We start from the raw sequence: 14,770 nt of genomic DNA on the forward strand, positions 1-14,770 counted from the left end.
ATAATAATGGAAAGCGTGAATATTGTGGAGACAAAGAAATATTGGGCCAAGTATTATTGTTTGGCAGAAGTATCTTTCAGAAAGAGAAGTATTAAAGAAAGCACTAAGAACGTTTGGAGAGCAAAATATCAGTAATATTCAAAAAAAGTGAGAAGTGTTGGAAAGTATTTCATATATCGAAAAACTGAATTAATGGAATCTAAGAAATGTGACTATTAGTTTTTTATCTTTATTTTCATTTGGTTAATTTTTATACATTTAATATTTATTTTATTTATTTTGTTTATTGCTTTGAATCAAATTCTTTGTTTGGTCTAAATATTAGAAAGTGTGAATCTTTAGTCCACACTCCAGAGCAGTGGGTGGAGGTAATGCACCCGAAAGCTGTTTGCCACTAGCAAATACACTCAAAAGGAGGAAGAAGAAGCATACACTGAGGCTGTGGGCTGTGACCTGCATCATACATTAGATACTCTCATGGTCGCCCTGCAGCCAGGGGAAGCTGTTGCGCTAGCGCTGGGGCAAACCCTTTTTGGTCGTCGGTGTTCTCCGTAGCACGCAGTTCCACAACGTGCGAGCAGCGAAGTGAAGACTTTTGATTTGAACAGTAAAACTGCAGTTAGCGCCGACTCAACATAATGTAAGTTCAAGTTTTCAAAGCGGGTGTAAAAGTGCCTTTATGGTTTCTTTATGATACCTGGCAAATGTGCCGTAGGTTTTCAAAGGACTACAGTAGACTATCTTAAGTGTCTGGTGTGTTTGAACGGCATGCTAGAAAAGAGTTGTATGTTAGAGAATGTTAATGACTAATATAACTTTACATACAAAAGTAATTTATGGCAGACTAAATATCACACTGAATGAAACATATACTGTGTACTGCGGGCGTGTCTAGACCCAAAAGGCTGGCTTTGAATGTACAGCTGCTGCATAAAAGCTAAGCTAGCAAGTTAGCCATTAAGCTAGCTGCAACAGCAGCATGACACCGGGATAAATGAGGACTGTCTAATTTTCATGCCAAAAAATGTGCTAATTTTCATATTTGTTTCATATTGTAAGTTTTAAATTGTCTTATTAAATTTAATTTACTTTACTTGGCCATGACGTCCAAGATGGTGACCAGCTGCCAAATGTTGTTTTCGGATTGTTTTATTTACTATTTAACTGTAACAAATTATAAATTGCCTTATTACAGAATAATATATACAGTACATCTTAAATAAGAGTTGTCGTTGCTGCTTATTGTAGAAAAATGACTCTTGTGATTCTGATTGCCGAAAGGGCCTATTCACACAAATCTGAAAAGAAAAAAAACCCACATGGTATCTGGTCCTGCAGATACTTCCGTTTTAACGTGCAGATCTTTTTAAAAAAAAATTTTTTATAGGTCGCTGCTTGCTCACAATTTTTAATAAATACAACTAAAACGTATCAAAGAGTTGTTTATATATGCTTTATATATATGCTTTTTATATATATATATATATATATGTGTGTGTGTTTATTTGTATATGTCTGGGTTACACTGAATAATTCAGAATAATAGTACAGATTGTTAGAATATAGTAACGTGAATACATTTAAATGTATTTATTTTTTGATATATCAATTAGTCATTGAGTTTATAAAATTAATCAAATAATCAAAAATAGTCAAAACAATTTCCAAGTCTCCCCATTTAAGAAATGGCTTTGGCCCTCACTCAATTAACAGGCTTATTGATGATTTCAGGACTTCACACAAATTGACATAAATGTTTGTCTCATCCATAAGCATGTCATTTAGGAGTGATATTTTGTTCTTGGTTGATTGGTGTTACTGTTTTCTAGAACGGACAGTCATGGCAGAAAATCAAGAAGAGATGTCCCCTGTTGAAATGAAAGTGGCACGACAAGTCGAGGTAATTCTGATGTCAACTTTTTTTGTTTATAGTTTGCAAAAGTTTGTAACATGCATCTCATAGAGATGTGTCTCTTTGTTACCTCTAGTACTACTTTGGAGACCACAATCTTCCGAGGGACAAGTTTCTCAAAGAACAACTGCAGCATGATGATGGCTGGGTGACTTTGGAGACTATGCTTAAATTCAACAGGTTTGTTATTCCTGTCTTTATTGAATTCTTTGTTAAACTGCTGTAAAACAATTACTACTCATATTTTAGTGTTATTTCAGTCACTCAATAATATGTATCCTTTGCATGAGCTCAACATTATTCAGAATTTGTCACCCACACGAGGCACCTCCATACAATACAAAACCAAGTATTATTAGGGTTACTTCATTGTTAACAGTCTGCTGTGTTGTCTGCTTGGTATGGTTCCTGAAATTTGGGCCCAGTAATCAATGCATTCCAGGAAATTGAGTTTCAGCAAAAACTGTTTTAGTGCCTGTGTCCTCTACAGGTTGTTTTCTTTTTTTTCTTTTTTTTTGTGGCATGCACAAGAGCATCTAAAAATGAGGCAGAGTAGACTGTCAAATAACAAGAGCTGGCTCTATCTGTCCCTGAAGGTAATGTTAGTGTTTACCTTGAGTCATTCTGCTGTTGGCTCTTTGCTATTGTCACCTTTTGTCTTTTGCTATTGTCACCAGCTAAAAGCAGTGGCCCACAAAAAATGGTCACATGAAGAATTTTTCAGTCAGCTGGCAGGAGGTGACTGAGCAAGAAAAGAGAGACAGCAATGACTAATCAGTTTGTGGACCTGGTGTGTGACTCATGACAGACAGGGCAAGACTAGTGTAAGCCCTCACCCTGTCCCTAAAATGAACTTGTTACCAGCCAGGTCACATTTAGCCACAGCATTGGACTCAGACATCTTCCTATTAACAGCTCAGCACAACTGGCTGCATATTTTGAATGTGCTGTAGTCAGAAGTCGGTGTGAGTCAGCACACTTCTTATCAAGCCTAATTCTTTGAAGAGCAGTGAAGCAGTAATTCAGTAGCCTGCCGTGTCCCTAGCTTATGTACTGTGTCACTGCAGTGAGTGTTCATGTAGCTCCTTAGTATTTATACATGCTCTTACAGCCGGACTGTTCTTGAATTATATCTTTTCTTCCTTTTCAGAGTGTTTGATACATGTTATTTCTCTTCCCAGACTGAGGTCTTTAACCACAGAGAGCAGTGTCATTGTTGCAGCTCTTGAGAAATCAAAGACTGGCCTCTTGGAAATCAGTGAAGACAAGACAAAAATCAGGAGGTCTCCAAACAAACCCTTACCCGAGCTGAATGATGATTACAAAGACGCTCTTAAACACAAATCTGTGTACATTGTAAGTTTTTGAACTACTCTCATGCACACTGATTTAGAATTCTGATAAAGAAAATTGTCTTTGCAGTTAGATCATGTCGTTTATATTTTATGTATTAAGTATTATGTTAATTATTTGTGTGTGTGTGTATGTATATATATATATATAGTTTTGTTTTCTAAGCATACATCTGCACCTCATGAAACTATTTGCTGTAAATTTACAAAAATGCTTTTTTTTATGTTACGTTCCTTCATTTTTGTAATGTATTGATATGAAGGTTTCCATTTTTATATTGCATGCCTTCCTCTTTCATGTCATATTTGATTTCACCCAGGTATACTGCTGTATTCCTTACAGTCTAATACTTTCAAACTTTACACTTTGTTATTTGCTGCTGCTGCTGCTCTGTCAGGGATTTGTATAATGTTTTTTAAATCTTTTTCTCATTCAGAAAGGTTTTCCTCTTGAAACTACCCTTGATGAGATTCAGGAGTGGTTGAATGGGAAAGGCACCATAGAAAATGTTCAAATGAGGAGAAACCTGCAAAGACAGTTCAAGGTACAATTTGTGTATTTGGCATCATTGAAATTAGAGTTTTTCCTGTGTTTTGGGAAAGATTTTTTATTTGTTCTGTCTTGACAGGGATCGGTGTTCATCTGTTTTGACACAGAAGAGTCATCCAAGCAGTTCCTAGAACGTTCAGACATAAAATCATTCAAAAACAACGAGATGCTCGTGTTATCAAGGTAGGTTGTGCTGTTAACAAATGCTGTGCCGTGATTGCACTGCTACCAATGTGCATTCAAGCTGATCGCAACTATGTTTAACAGCACCTTTTTAAAAACTACTGGGGAGGTCTTTGATACAGAAAAATTGTGTACTATATCTTTAAAATTACTCTAAACTAATACTACCAGAAAATTTGCCGTCGCCTTTAGTCACCAGACTATATGACAATCTTTGGTTAAATCTCAAATATGTGCATACAGGTACAAAGCATAAAAGACGACCCAAGAATATTTGAAAACTGGAAGAATAGACTAGACAGACTGTTGGCTGTCTACAAGAAACATCTTAAGTATATGGTATCCGCCTAATTTGTCATAACCATACAGTTTGACAGGGTTCATACATTTTTTTTTTTTTTTTTTTTTGAACATGCATGTTCATGTTTTTTTTCATTTTTGTCATCTTTTCAGAAATTGAGCAAATGGAGTAACTAACTGCATTAACATGTCAAATTTGAGTTGAAAGATCTGCAGAGGGCTGTACAAATGTCTTAATTATTACTGCATACAATAATCATTAGATTGCTGTTGTGCTTTCAGGGAAGACTACCACGCAAAGAAAGCAGAGGAGCGAAAACAGTTCAAGGCAGAGACAAAAGCAAAAGCTAAACAGTGAGTATATAATCACAAGCAATACCATGTTGTCGTAATAACGTTATGTACAATTTTGTAAAAAAAAAAAAAAAAAAATTGACAAAAAAATTATTATTTAGGGACAAGGAACAACAGCAGAAACATGCAGAAGAGAAAGAAATGGTAAGATCCCCCACTAAGTGTTATTTTTATCTGCTCATGTTCCCCCACTGGGACGAGCTCATACACGCATGCTATGGTCACCTTAATAATAATTTGTAATTTGTTTTGTAGGGTCTGCTTCTGGATGAACAGACGGGTTGCTTGTTGAAGTTTTCAGGAGAGCTTGAAGATGTCTCAAGAGAAGACTTTCATGAATTGTTCTCTGGGCATGGAAAGATAAAGTGGGTTGACTTCACAAGAGGGGCCAAAGAGGTAAATAAAATCTCCACCCCTCAAGTCCCAAACCTCAGGGTGGAGAGATGTGATAGTTAAAAAATTGTATTTTTACTTCCAACAAGGGCACCCTGCTTTTTGATGGAAATGCAAAGGAGGCGTTCGACAAGGCCAAAGAGGCAAATGGAGGGGAGTTGAAAATCAAGAACAACAGTGTTACATGGCAGGTGCTTGAGGGAGACGAGGAGAAAGAGGTACTAAAGAAGATCATTGAAGCTCAGCAAGAGTCGTACAGCAGGTTCAGAGGCAGAGGTAAATACTTTATTTAAACCAAATAATTTGTACATCAGCAAACCATGATAATGATCAGTGATTTACAGTATTTATTAGCGAGTACTGATGCATCTTGTCTGCCTTTTAAAGGTGGCAGAGGAAGATCCGGTGGCAGAGGAAGAGGAGGACGAAGGGGAAGAGGCGGCAGAGATCAAGGCAGAACTCAGTACCAAGGCAAAAAGACGAAATTTGATAGTGATGATGAGGACAACGGTAAGTTCAGCATCTTCAGAGCTTCATAATTCAGTGGGATGGCAGGATATTTGGCGAACATTTCTGATCATTTCTTTTCTACTTTGTGCTTCTTCTCCAGCACCTGCAGCTCCAAAGAGAGAACTAGAAGATGCTGAAGGGCCTGCAGCAAAGGTCGCCAAAACCGAAAACGGATCATAGTCCTGAGGTCACACCCAGAATTTTTCTTGTGAAAACATTTATTATATACAGTGAAAATGCAGAGACACATTAAATCCATTCCAGTGAAAACTTCAGGCTTTGGAGAATCGTAGGAAGTCCACCTGGATGTCAACCTAGAGAACAAGTTGCAATGCTTGGCATCAGTTTTCAGCCTTTTAAGTCCCTGTATTATATTGTGCCTCCAACATAAATTCTGTACCTATGTTTCCCTTACGATGTTTTGATTTTATCATTCAACATAAAGACAGTAATTTAATTTCACTGGGACATTTTAGTTGCTTTTGTAAGACCTGTGTGACATCTAGAATCTGTGCGCCACTATGTGTGTGTGTGTTTTTTTTTCATTGTAGAATTCCTACATTGAGTGAGAATATCTGCTTTGCTAATTTTTTAAGTTTGCATATGTGAATAGCAAATAAAACATTTATAAAAATGAATCAAGATCTGTTTTAAATGTGTTCTGTTTAATACAGCTTCAGATGTCACTAGAAAACATGTATTGTCTGAGACTGCGGTGCGATACAGTGTATGAGCTTACCGATTTCTTTTTGTGGAACTTGTAAGACGCTGGCAAGTCGTATCTTAGTTCTGTAAAGAAAGCACGTAGTCAGACTTCATGTATTATAATTGTAGAGAATATGTTCTGTAGGTTTCTTACCCGCTATTACTTCCATCTTTACTCCCCAGTTATTAGCCTTCTTTTGTATGTGCTGTAACCAGACATGACAGGATTACACATCAAACATTTCACTCAATATTCATGCCAGAGAAGTACACCTGAGACCTGAGTGAAGTCATAAAGATGTGGACTTGATTTGACTTGGACATGACTTCGTTTTGACCTTGTCATTGAAAGGACATGGTCAACTGGTGATGGTACTGAACTTACCTCTCGTGTTGATGTTTTATGAAGTGAGTACACTACTGTCTTTGCCATTGTCAAGGCTGCCTTTAGGAACTGCATGTCCATTCCTTGAACAAAGAATAAAAGCAATGTGTTACTACATGTAACATGACCATCTTTTGGGGCTTTGAAGGGAGCCATTCCTCTCGTTCATGTCATGTGAGAGTTACCATGATACCAGTTTCCAAGTTGACGATATCAATAATCCAAGTCATACTTGTGACTGGGAGACTGATATATACCTGACTGTCTGCTAGATAATACCTGTCCCTGAAAAGAAAACAAACTTGGATTTTTCATGTCAGCCAGAGTCCACTGATCAATGTAAACAAATTTAATGTATATTTTGCCACATTTAAAAAAAAAAAACTCAAATGAAAATCTCTTCAAGTTGTGCCCATGTCTACCATCCATCCCATATGACCTGAACGCAGCATATAGTCAGAAAATAACAGCTCATGATGTGACCAGTTATCTCAAATTGGACTTCAAACTCCAGTTTTTAAAAAGAAAGCCTGTTACATACTGGTGGCTTGGAGTTTCCAAGACATGGATGTTTGTCAGGCAAGAATGGTTTATGACAGATGCTGCTGAGTTGCATAATGGGAATTCTAGTATGTTTCTGGAGCTTGACACAATATGGTCTATAAATCAGAATGTCTCGACTTTTTCTTTTACACGTCTTTTGAGAAGTCCCCCAAACATTATGGATTTAGACTGGAGCAGCCCCTTTAAAGTGAGTACTCGCCTTGGTTGTGTTTTGTCCCAAATGGTGGATTCATTATTACAGTGTCAAACTTTTTGGCATAAGAATCCGGCTCCAGGGAACACAGGTCACACTGGACCAGATCCACGTTAGAAATCTCAAATTCCTCTGCATTTCTTCTGAATATGTCCAGTGCGTCGTCGTCGATGTCGAAGCCAACGCATAAACTACAGAGGAGATAGCAGGTGGTGAGTGAGGGGTGAAACAATTTTAAACAGGTTTATGTTGATGGTCAGATGCTCTCACCCTGCATCAAGCATCGCAGCCCCAATGCTGAGGACGCCGCAGCCACATCCCAGATCTGCCACTAGTTTACCCTCAATGTCATCAAATGTATTGTGGATTGTGTAAAGCATGCATGCTACGGGGGGTAAAGGCAGAAAGTTAGTGAGAACCGTGAATGCTAACCACACACACTTTGAAATAATCGCATGTTATCTCCTCACACCTGCTATATGAGGACTGGTTGGATATTGCTCTAGAAGGATTTTCGGCTCTTCAAATGCGTCCACTTGCTGAAGACAACTCTCTAACTCTTTAAGTTTCATCACTAGCGTCTGTGTTGTACCAGACCTATATTTTGAGCATGGTCGAAGACGACTTCCGCAGTGGAGTGTGCATCAATTAAAACAATCCGACCTGCTACGAGTGATAGTGGTTCCTCCCTTCATAAAAAACACACACAAAAAAATATAATTTGATTGTTTTTGGTGGGGGAGGTGCGTTAATTTTTTATAACATAATTTAATTGATCATTTATTTTTCACATTACTGCTATGGCCCTCTCCACAGAATTGTGTTGCATGGGTGCTGTAAGGAAACATTTTATCTTATCAGTCCGATGAAAATGCTGGTGGGATGGTCCCATAGACTGAATATAAAAAGGATGTTCCCAAACAAGGCTGTCAGTTGCCTAGAAACAAGAAAACAAAACAGCGCCGAGGCGATGACTGTGCATGAACCGAGCTGGTTAAACAAGCAAACCACCACAGACTCTGCTGCATCAAATACCTGGCTCAGTGGGATCAAATACTTGAATTAGATTTATTTGTATTCATTGTACACTGAGCTCAAATCAATATTGGAAATCCGCCAGCCAACAACGACGTAAAGAGCCGTATCGCGAGAAAGCCCGAGAACATGGAAACAAGACAACAAAAATAAATTTGTGGACAACAAGCCAGAGTGCATGATGGCGGCGTCGCTGCTGCGCCGGGACAAGAAAACCACTGCCACCCACTTGAAGGCAGACTTAAACCGGACTGACAATAGCACCGGGCTCCGACAACTTCAGGAGCTGCTCGACGCTGTGCTAAATCCCGAAAAACCAGCGGCGGACACAGAGGCTCTTGACTGGTGTAAATGTCTAATTGCAGGAGGCGAAGGTTTCGAGGAGTTCTGCAAAACGGTCCGGTCCTATGACAATGCGACTCTGTGCGGCTTGGTTTGGACCGCTAATTTCGTGGCATATCGATGCCGGACCTGTGGCATCTCCCCGTGCATGTCACTGTGTGCTGAGTGTTTCAATAACGGAGACCACACGGGCCATGATTTCAACATGTTCAGGAGCCAGGCTGGCGGGGCCTGTGACTGTGGAGACAGTAATGTCATGCGAGAGAGTGGGTAAGTCCGAGCTAGCTGCGAGCTAAGCTGCTATGCTATTAGCCAGTATCATTTTGACAGGTCTCGGTGGGGAAATTATCTTACTTGGCAAATCAAATTTTTTCATCTACGTAGTCGGTATCAGCTTCCAGATTATTCTGTCTCAGATATGCTTGCATATTACTGCCAGTCTGCAACAGTTTTGAACATTACGATGCTCCTGTCATTTGTTAATAGGAAACCCTCGATCTAGCAGCTGTGCTTAGAGAGTTAGCCAGCCTTACTACACATAACAGTAATTATAATGCTCGCTGCCATAACTGGAGATTACACTAGATCGTTATTTTACCGATGTCAGATTGGTTAGGTTTGCATCAGGAGTTCGTTTATCGAAACATCGTGACATGGAGATTATTGTGTAGTTTCTAATGTTAACGACAGCTTTACAACTGTTCACAGCTTCAGTTGGCTGAAATTACTCTAATTGCTGTTGGTGGTTGAAATGAACAATCAATACCTCTGCTTGCCCATTATATCTCCATTCTTGTGTTTTCCTCTTCAAATGCCACATGAAAAAGTTGCACATACACTACAGTCACAGAATTATATTTTATTTTTGAATACCAAAATGGTGTGATATCAGAATTTGTCAGTATCAGAGAATGTCATTAACCCACTTGGTACTTTTATTTGGACTGACTTTGTAGCTGACTGATTTGTCTGTGTCAAAATACAGTCTTGAGCAATATGAGCAAGAGATGTAGTAGTTTGTGTGTTGCAATAAATTACACAGTGCATATGTGCGGACATTAAAAATACCTCGCTATTCTTACCCTGGAATACTCAACCCAACCCAACCCAATATTTAACTCTACACCTTTTTATATAATCACAAATGTTACATCTATAAAAATTAGCCAAACATTAAAATTGTCCAAGTGTAAAAAAGTTACACTTGGACCCAGCCTCCTGGTTAGTCAGGACAGTCGCACAGCCTCTACCCTAACTGTACGTAGTTTTTATTTTTTAAATTGCTACTTCCTCATCTGTGTTCAAAACATTTCTACTTGTTAATGTGTCTCTGTCCTCGCTTGTTTGTTGTTGCAGTGATTTTAACTTGTCAGGCCTGTGCTGTTTGTTTTCATTGTTATTTTTAATATTGTTTTTAATAGTGCATTTTTCATCAATGTAAAGCATTTTGTGATTTTATATCTATGAAAGGTGCTGTACAAATAAACTTTACTTACTTACTCACTGAAGAATTCAAATTAAAATGAATGAAAGAGAAATAACTACTCTGATATCCATGAGAGTTTTGCAACGTCAACATTTGTTTATTTTTCTTACAGATTTTGCCAACGACATCGATTGAGAACAGGGGAAAATGTCCCCTCAATACCTCGAGACCTTCTCTTGATGTCTGAGATGGTTCTTCCTCGCTTTATCCTTTGTATCATTCAGTATCTGAGGGATGGATATATTGAACCAGGTGAAAACACGCACAACAGTGGTCTCTTCATCAGGACATGGGATAATATACTCACTCACCAATTTAAACAAAAGCTGTAACAATGAAAAATTACTTTAATTGTGTCTCTGTCTTTCCAAAAACTAGTATGAAACCATATTATCTCGATCACTTCGATTTGGATGTTTTACATATGGTGTGGCTCTCCCGTTGCATATCAAATGCAAACAGGGCCAGCTGTGCAGGCCGGATACTGGTGTTATACAACTGTTTACATCCACAATTACGTTCACAAAGTACAGAGTCTCATGGCTTATATCTGTTATCTTGCTTTACCAGACAGCTCAACTGAGAGAGATCTACAGAAAGTCCTGCAGCAGCTGGAGCCTCAAATCTCTTTCCTGGAGGAGCTCACGAAGATGGGAGGAGCAATGAGGACTGTACTGACAAAGATCTTGACCAATCAGCAAACATTCAAGGAGTTGAGCATGGGTAAACATCTACACTGTTGTATGTGTTCACACAAAATAGATAATAATTATCAAGAATTACCATACCACAAAAGTTTAGTAGTTCCTCTCTTGGTGGCCTTGGACTTTATGTTGCTGTATTATTCTTTCTTTATTGTCGTCTGCTGCTGTTGCTACTACTACTCACAAAAGAAAGGCAGATTCTGCTTGACCTGTTAAATCCCTTACAAAAAATATCAAATATTGAAATAAAAAAAAACAAAACAAGTATACTAAAATTTTGTATCACTGTTAACAAAAAGAAATAGGAAGAGGGAAACCTTTTGGTGGGCATCTTCATCTAAGCCATGTTCCAAGTCTCCTTTACCTTAAATTCTGTACATTTGCTTTTATTAAAGGTTTCTTCATCTTGAGATCTCAACAATACAGTAATTGTTATTGTTGCTGCAATTTGCAATGTTCTGCTTTACTGTTGCAGGCCAAGAGGAGAATTTGTACGCTAAAAAGAACTATGACAAGTATTTGTCAGCATTAAAGAATTCAGGTCTGGTGTCTGTGGAGGAGAAAGCCCAAGGTGCTACTGCTGATGTCACAGTTGGTGCTGAAGGAGGTGCAGGAGCAATGGTCCTGTTGGGTAAGATAACCATAACACTTAGTAACCATCTGTCAACCACTGAAAATGTCTTTGAAAGCAGTTTTGAAAGCCTTTATAATCTGCATGCATTTCTCAGGGGTCAAAGCTCTGCAGGTGCCAAAAGTTATTGTCAGGTTTTTCCTTTTGCAAAAAGGAAACAGGGACTGAAACGTAATTCCCTTATGATTAATAAATCAAAAAGCAATCAGACATTTGGCACTGAACTACATATCTTTGTCCTTCAAAACACCACTGTCCTATAAACTTGCAATAAACCCTTTCTCTGCCCCTTTTTACACACAGTGTATTTCAGATGATGATCATACATGATATCATTTGGTAAAGCTAAACTAATAAAATGTATCACTAAAACAGCACAGACCTTGCTGTTGGAAAGATTAAACTTTAGAAACGTTAGAGTTAGAACATGCCACGTCTTGTTTTAACCAACACTGAATACTGCTGCTGGAATAAATTATGAGTTTTGCAAACTGCAGACTCAGGCATGTGCTTGTGTTTGTCCAGTGGCCTAAGATGCTTCTAATGGTTGTTTGTGGATAAATGTTTGTTGTTTTTTTTTTTTTTTTTTTTTTTTTTTTTTTAGGAACCACTGCACCAGGGAGCCCAGATGAGTCAAGTAAAGAGGTTTGTGTCAGCACCAAACACAAAAAACCTTCGTTCAATTTAACATTACATTTTGGCTCCAAAAGATTATTCTGTTTTTTTTTTTGTTAATGTTTGAATATTGATGTATGCCCATCACAAGTGATGGATATTTAGTTTATTTTAATTTGATATGAATGGATTGATTTTATAGTTTAGTTAGTTTTTAGTTTTAGTTTTTTAGTTTTCAGACCTCTTAGTTGAAATTTGTGTTGTTTTCTTTTTTTCCTCCCAGGAAGACCAAGATGCTGGGCAATCTGTTGGTCAGAGGAAGAGGGTAAAGCTGAGTAGCAGTACCAAAGGTAAATGTAAAGAATGTAAATGTAATGTATCAATATATGTTACATGAGCTACTATTTTTATTTTATTATGTGTCTTCTGCCCTCAGACCCAAGTATTATTGAATCTCTAAAGCATAAATGCTTTCTGGAGGAGTTGCTGTTTTGGACAATAAAATATGAGTTTCCTCAGAAGATGGTCACCTTCTTACTAAACATGTTGCCAGATCAAGATTACAAGGTATGTCTTTTCTAGGTTACATACTTGTGAATAAATACTATCTAGTGGTGCTCTAGCATCCCTTTTCGGTGCATGAATGATCTTTTAATGTAATATAATTTCTTAACATTGTCATGACACCAACTCAGTTAACTGAAATGATGCTTGACGTATGTATTATGTTTTGAGAGTGAATTGAATGCTTCTCCTTAAAAGGGACAACATTGTAACTATAAGCTTTAACTGTGTTGGGGGTAATTCTCTTAATCTCTGGCAGATCACTTTTACAAAAACATTTGTTCAGCATTATGCATTCATCATGAAAACACTGATGAAGAGCCACGAGTCGGATACCATGTCCAACCGCATTGTACATATTAGTGTGCAGCTGTTCAGCAATGAGGAGCTGGCTCGACATGTGACAGAGGAGTGTCAGCTTCTGGACATTATGGTCACAGTCCTCCTCTACATGATGGAGAGTTGCCTTATTAAAAGTGAACTTCAAGGTAAGTTGTCAAATTGTGTTAGATTAAGCACACCTCATTACACTTCAAATAGTTTTGTAAAGAATGAAGTAGCTGGTTGTAGTGATACTCTTAAGTTTGCATCACCACACCATACCACACCATTTCTTTGGCAATATGCATGGTGATTCTGTTGCTTTACCAAACTAAAATTTGAGTTTAAAGATGGACCTTTTATGTCCTATGTCGAAATGTTAAATTTTATGCACCTACACAAAAGATCCCATGTTATGGATTGGGCCAGGAGGCATGGATGACATCATACCAGGTGGTCATTATTTCTTGTAGTCCATCAATCCCTTTCTTATTATGTGAGTGACTAAAGCTTGATTTTTCCTTTGAGTGCAGTCTTTTTTTATGTGACTGCGCTGGTGACAGCCAGGTCCGGAGGCGTTATGTCTTCAGGTTGACTGTCTGTCTGTACATCCGTACATCCTTCCCATTTTTGTGAATGTGATATCTCACTCTTTTTAGGTAATTTCTTCAAATTTGGCTTAAACATTCACTTGGACTCAAGGATGAACTGATGAGATTTTGGTTGTCAAAGGTCACTATGACCTCATGTTTTTGGCCATAACTCACAAAATCATAAACTAATTATCACACAATTTAACACAAATGTCCAGTAGGAAAAATGATGAAGCGATGACCTTTACATCCAAGTGGTCAAAGGTCAACTTCACTGTGACATCATAATGTTCTGCAAATACACTTCTGGCCACTATTCAATGCTGTAACTCAGGAAGGGGAGATTGTGACCATATTTCCTGCAACTTGGCTGGTCAGTGGAGGAATACAATCATAAGGTGGTAATTCTAGTTTTTAATTCTGTAGATGACATTGTTACTCTGTATTGGCTGCAAGGTGTTAAAGTGTAACTTGCAAGTGCACTGTCTTAAAGTGTTTCTTCACATATTTGTCTGTAAAGTAAATGCAATATGAGCCAAAATGTCATTAACTTTATGTGCATGTGTTTTTTTTTTTAATTTATTTTTAGATGAAGAGAACAGTCGTCATGTTGTGGTGAACTGTAGTGAGGCACTGTTGAAGAACAACACCTACTGGCCATTAGTTAGTGATTTTATTAACATCCTCTCACACCAAAGTGTAGCCAAAAAGTTCCTAGAGGACCATTCGTTGTTGATGCTGTGGATGAGCTTCGTGTCATTTTTCCAGGGTAAGTTATGATTTTATAGGTAAATGATAAATTGACAGAGGTTATATGCTGTTTTTTTTTTTTGTTTGTTTGTTTGTTTTCAACCTGAGCAGGACGAAGTACCTCATTCAGACACTTTGTCTCAATCACATATGGGGTTCATTGTACTTGCTGGAAATCAGATAAGTGTATGATAATGAAAGAGGCATTGCTCTTGGGTCCCACAGCATCCCCTATGTTTAACTTCCCCTATTGCTATTTATTTGTCTTTGATTAGCACCAGTTCGCTTGTACCACATCTGTTCAGTTATGGCAGTCCAGTGGTTTCAC

The 14,770-nt window shown here is 38.0% G+C and overlaps 3 protein-coding genes across 5 annotated transcripts in view; 2 read left to right on the plus strand and 1 right to left on the minus strand.

Moving 5' to 3' along the window:
* The first annotated feature begins 480 nt into the window (after positions 1-480).
* Positions 481-6,196, plus strand: ssb (Sjogren syndrome antigen B). Its single transcript, XM_022741305.1, has 12 exons — positions 481-640; positions 1,830-1,900; positions 1,989-2,092; positions 3,094-3,268; positions 3,702-3,809; positions 3,894-3,997; positions 4,580-4,651; positions 4,753-4,795; positions 4,907-5,047; positions 5,134-5,320; positions 5,432-5,554; positions 5,655-6,196. Exons 2-12 carry the CDS (start codon positions 1,841-1,843, stop codon positions 5,732-5,734), a joined length of 1,197 nt encoding a protein of 398 aa, XP_022597026.1. The 5' UTR covers positions 481-640; positions 1,830-1,840; the 3' UTR covers positions 5,735-6,196.
* Positions 5,780-8,026, minus strand: mettl5 (methyltransferase like 5). The gene is made up of 7 exons (XM_022741306.1): positions 7,874-8,026; positions 7,672-7,786; positions 7,408-7,592; positions 6,645-6,727; positions 6,414-6,465; positions 6,294-6,343; positions 5,780-5,868 (listed from the first exon to the last, which is right to left on the minus strand). The coding sequence occupies exons 1-7, from the start codon at positions 7,971-7,973 to the stop codon at positions 5,827-5,829; spliced, it is 627 nt and encodes a 208-aa protein (XP_022597027.1). The 5' UTR covers positions 7,974-8,026; the 3' UTR covers positions 5,780-5,826.
* Positions 8,027-8,418: 392 nt separating this feature from the next.
* Positions 8,419-14,770, plus strand: part of ubr3 (ubiquitin protein ligase E3 component n-recognin 3 (putative)) — a 42,985-nt gene continuing 36,633 nt past the window's right edge. For 2 of the 3 annotated variants that reach the window (XM_022740409.1, XM_022740410.1), the window contains exons 1-9: positions 8,419-9,048; positions 10,377-10,516; positions 10,835-10,987; positions 11,444-11,599; positions 12,204-12,244; positions 12,498-12,564; positions 12,651-12,781; positions 13,038-13,266; positions 14,282-14,461. In XM_022740409.1, coding sequence (XP_022596130.1) covers positions 8,615-9,048; positions 10,377-10,516; positions 10,835-10,987; positions 11,444-11,599; positions 12,204-12,244; positions 12,498-12,564; positions 12,651-12,781; positions 13,038-13,266; positions 14,282-14,461 — 1,531 coding nt within the window. In that variant the 5' untranslated portion in view covers positions 8,419-8,614. Of the gene's footprint in view, positions 9,049-9,981; positions 10,036-10,376; positions 10,517-10,834; positions 10,988-11,443; positions 11,600-12,203; positions 12,245-12,497; positions 12,565-12,650; positions 12,782-13,037; positions 13,267-14,281; positions 14,462-14,770 lie in introns of those variants that run through there. The other variant, XM_022740412.1, reaches the window with a different exon arrangement.

Source organism: Seriola dumerili, unplaced genomic scaffold, assembly GCF_002260705.1.
Source record: "Seriola dumerili isolate Sdu_G_001 unplaced genomic scaffold, Sdu_1.0 BDQW01000052.1, whole genome shotgun sequence".
In the NCBI taxonomy this organism is placed as follows: Eukaryota; Metazoa; Chordata; class Actinopteri; order Carangiformes; family Carangidae; genus Seriola; species Seriola dumerili.

Coding starts and splice junctions, on each gene's coding strand:
- ssb (XM_022741305.1), top strand. CDS start 1,841: ATGGCAGAAAATCAAGAAGAGATGTCCCCTGTTGAAATGAAAGTGGCA. Junction 3,998..4,579: donor GAGATGCTCGTGTTATCAAG/GTAGGTTGTGCT, acceptor TTGTGCTTTCAG/GGAAGACTACCACGCAAAGA. Junction 5,555..5,654: donor TAGTGATGATGAGGACAACG/GTAAGTTCAGCA, acceptor CTTCTTCTCCAG/CACCTGCAGCTCCAAAGAGA.
- mettl5 (XM_022741306.1), bottom strand. CDS start 7,973: ATGAAACTTAAAGAGTTAGAGAGTTGTCTTCAGCAAGTGGACGCATTT. Junction 7,593..7,671: donor GCTGCGATGCTTGATGCAGG/GTGAGAGCATCT, acceptor TCTCCTCTGTAG/TTTATGCGTTGGCTTCGACA. Junction 6,344..6,413: donor AAAGATGGAAGTAATAGCGG/GTAAGAAACCTA, acceptor CTTTCTTTACAG/AACTAAGATACGACTTGCCA.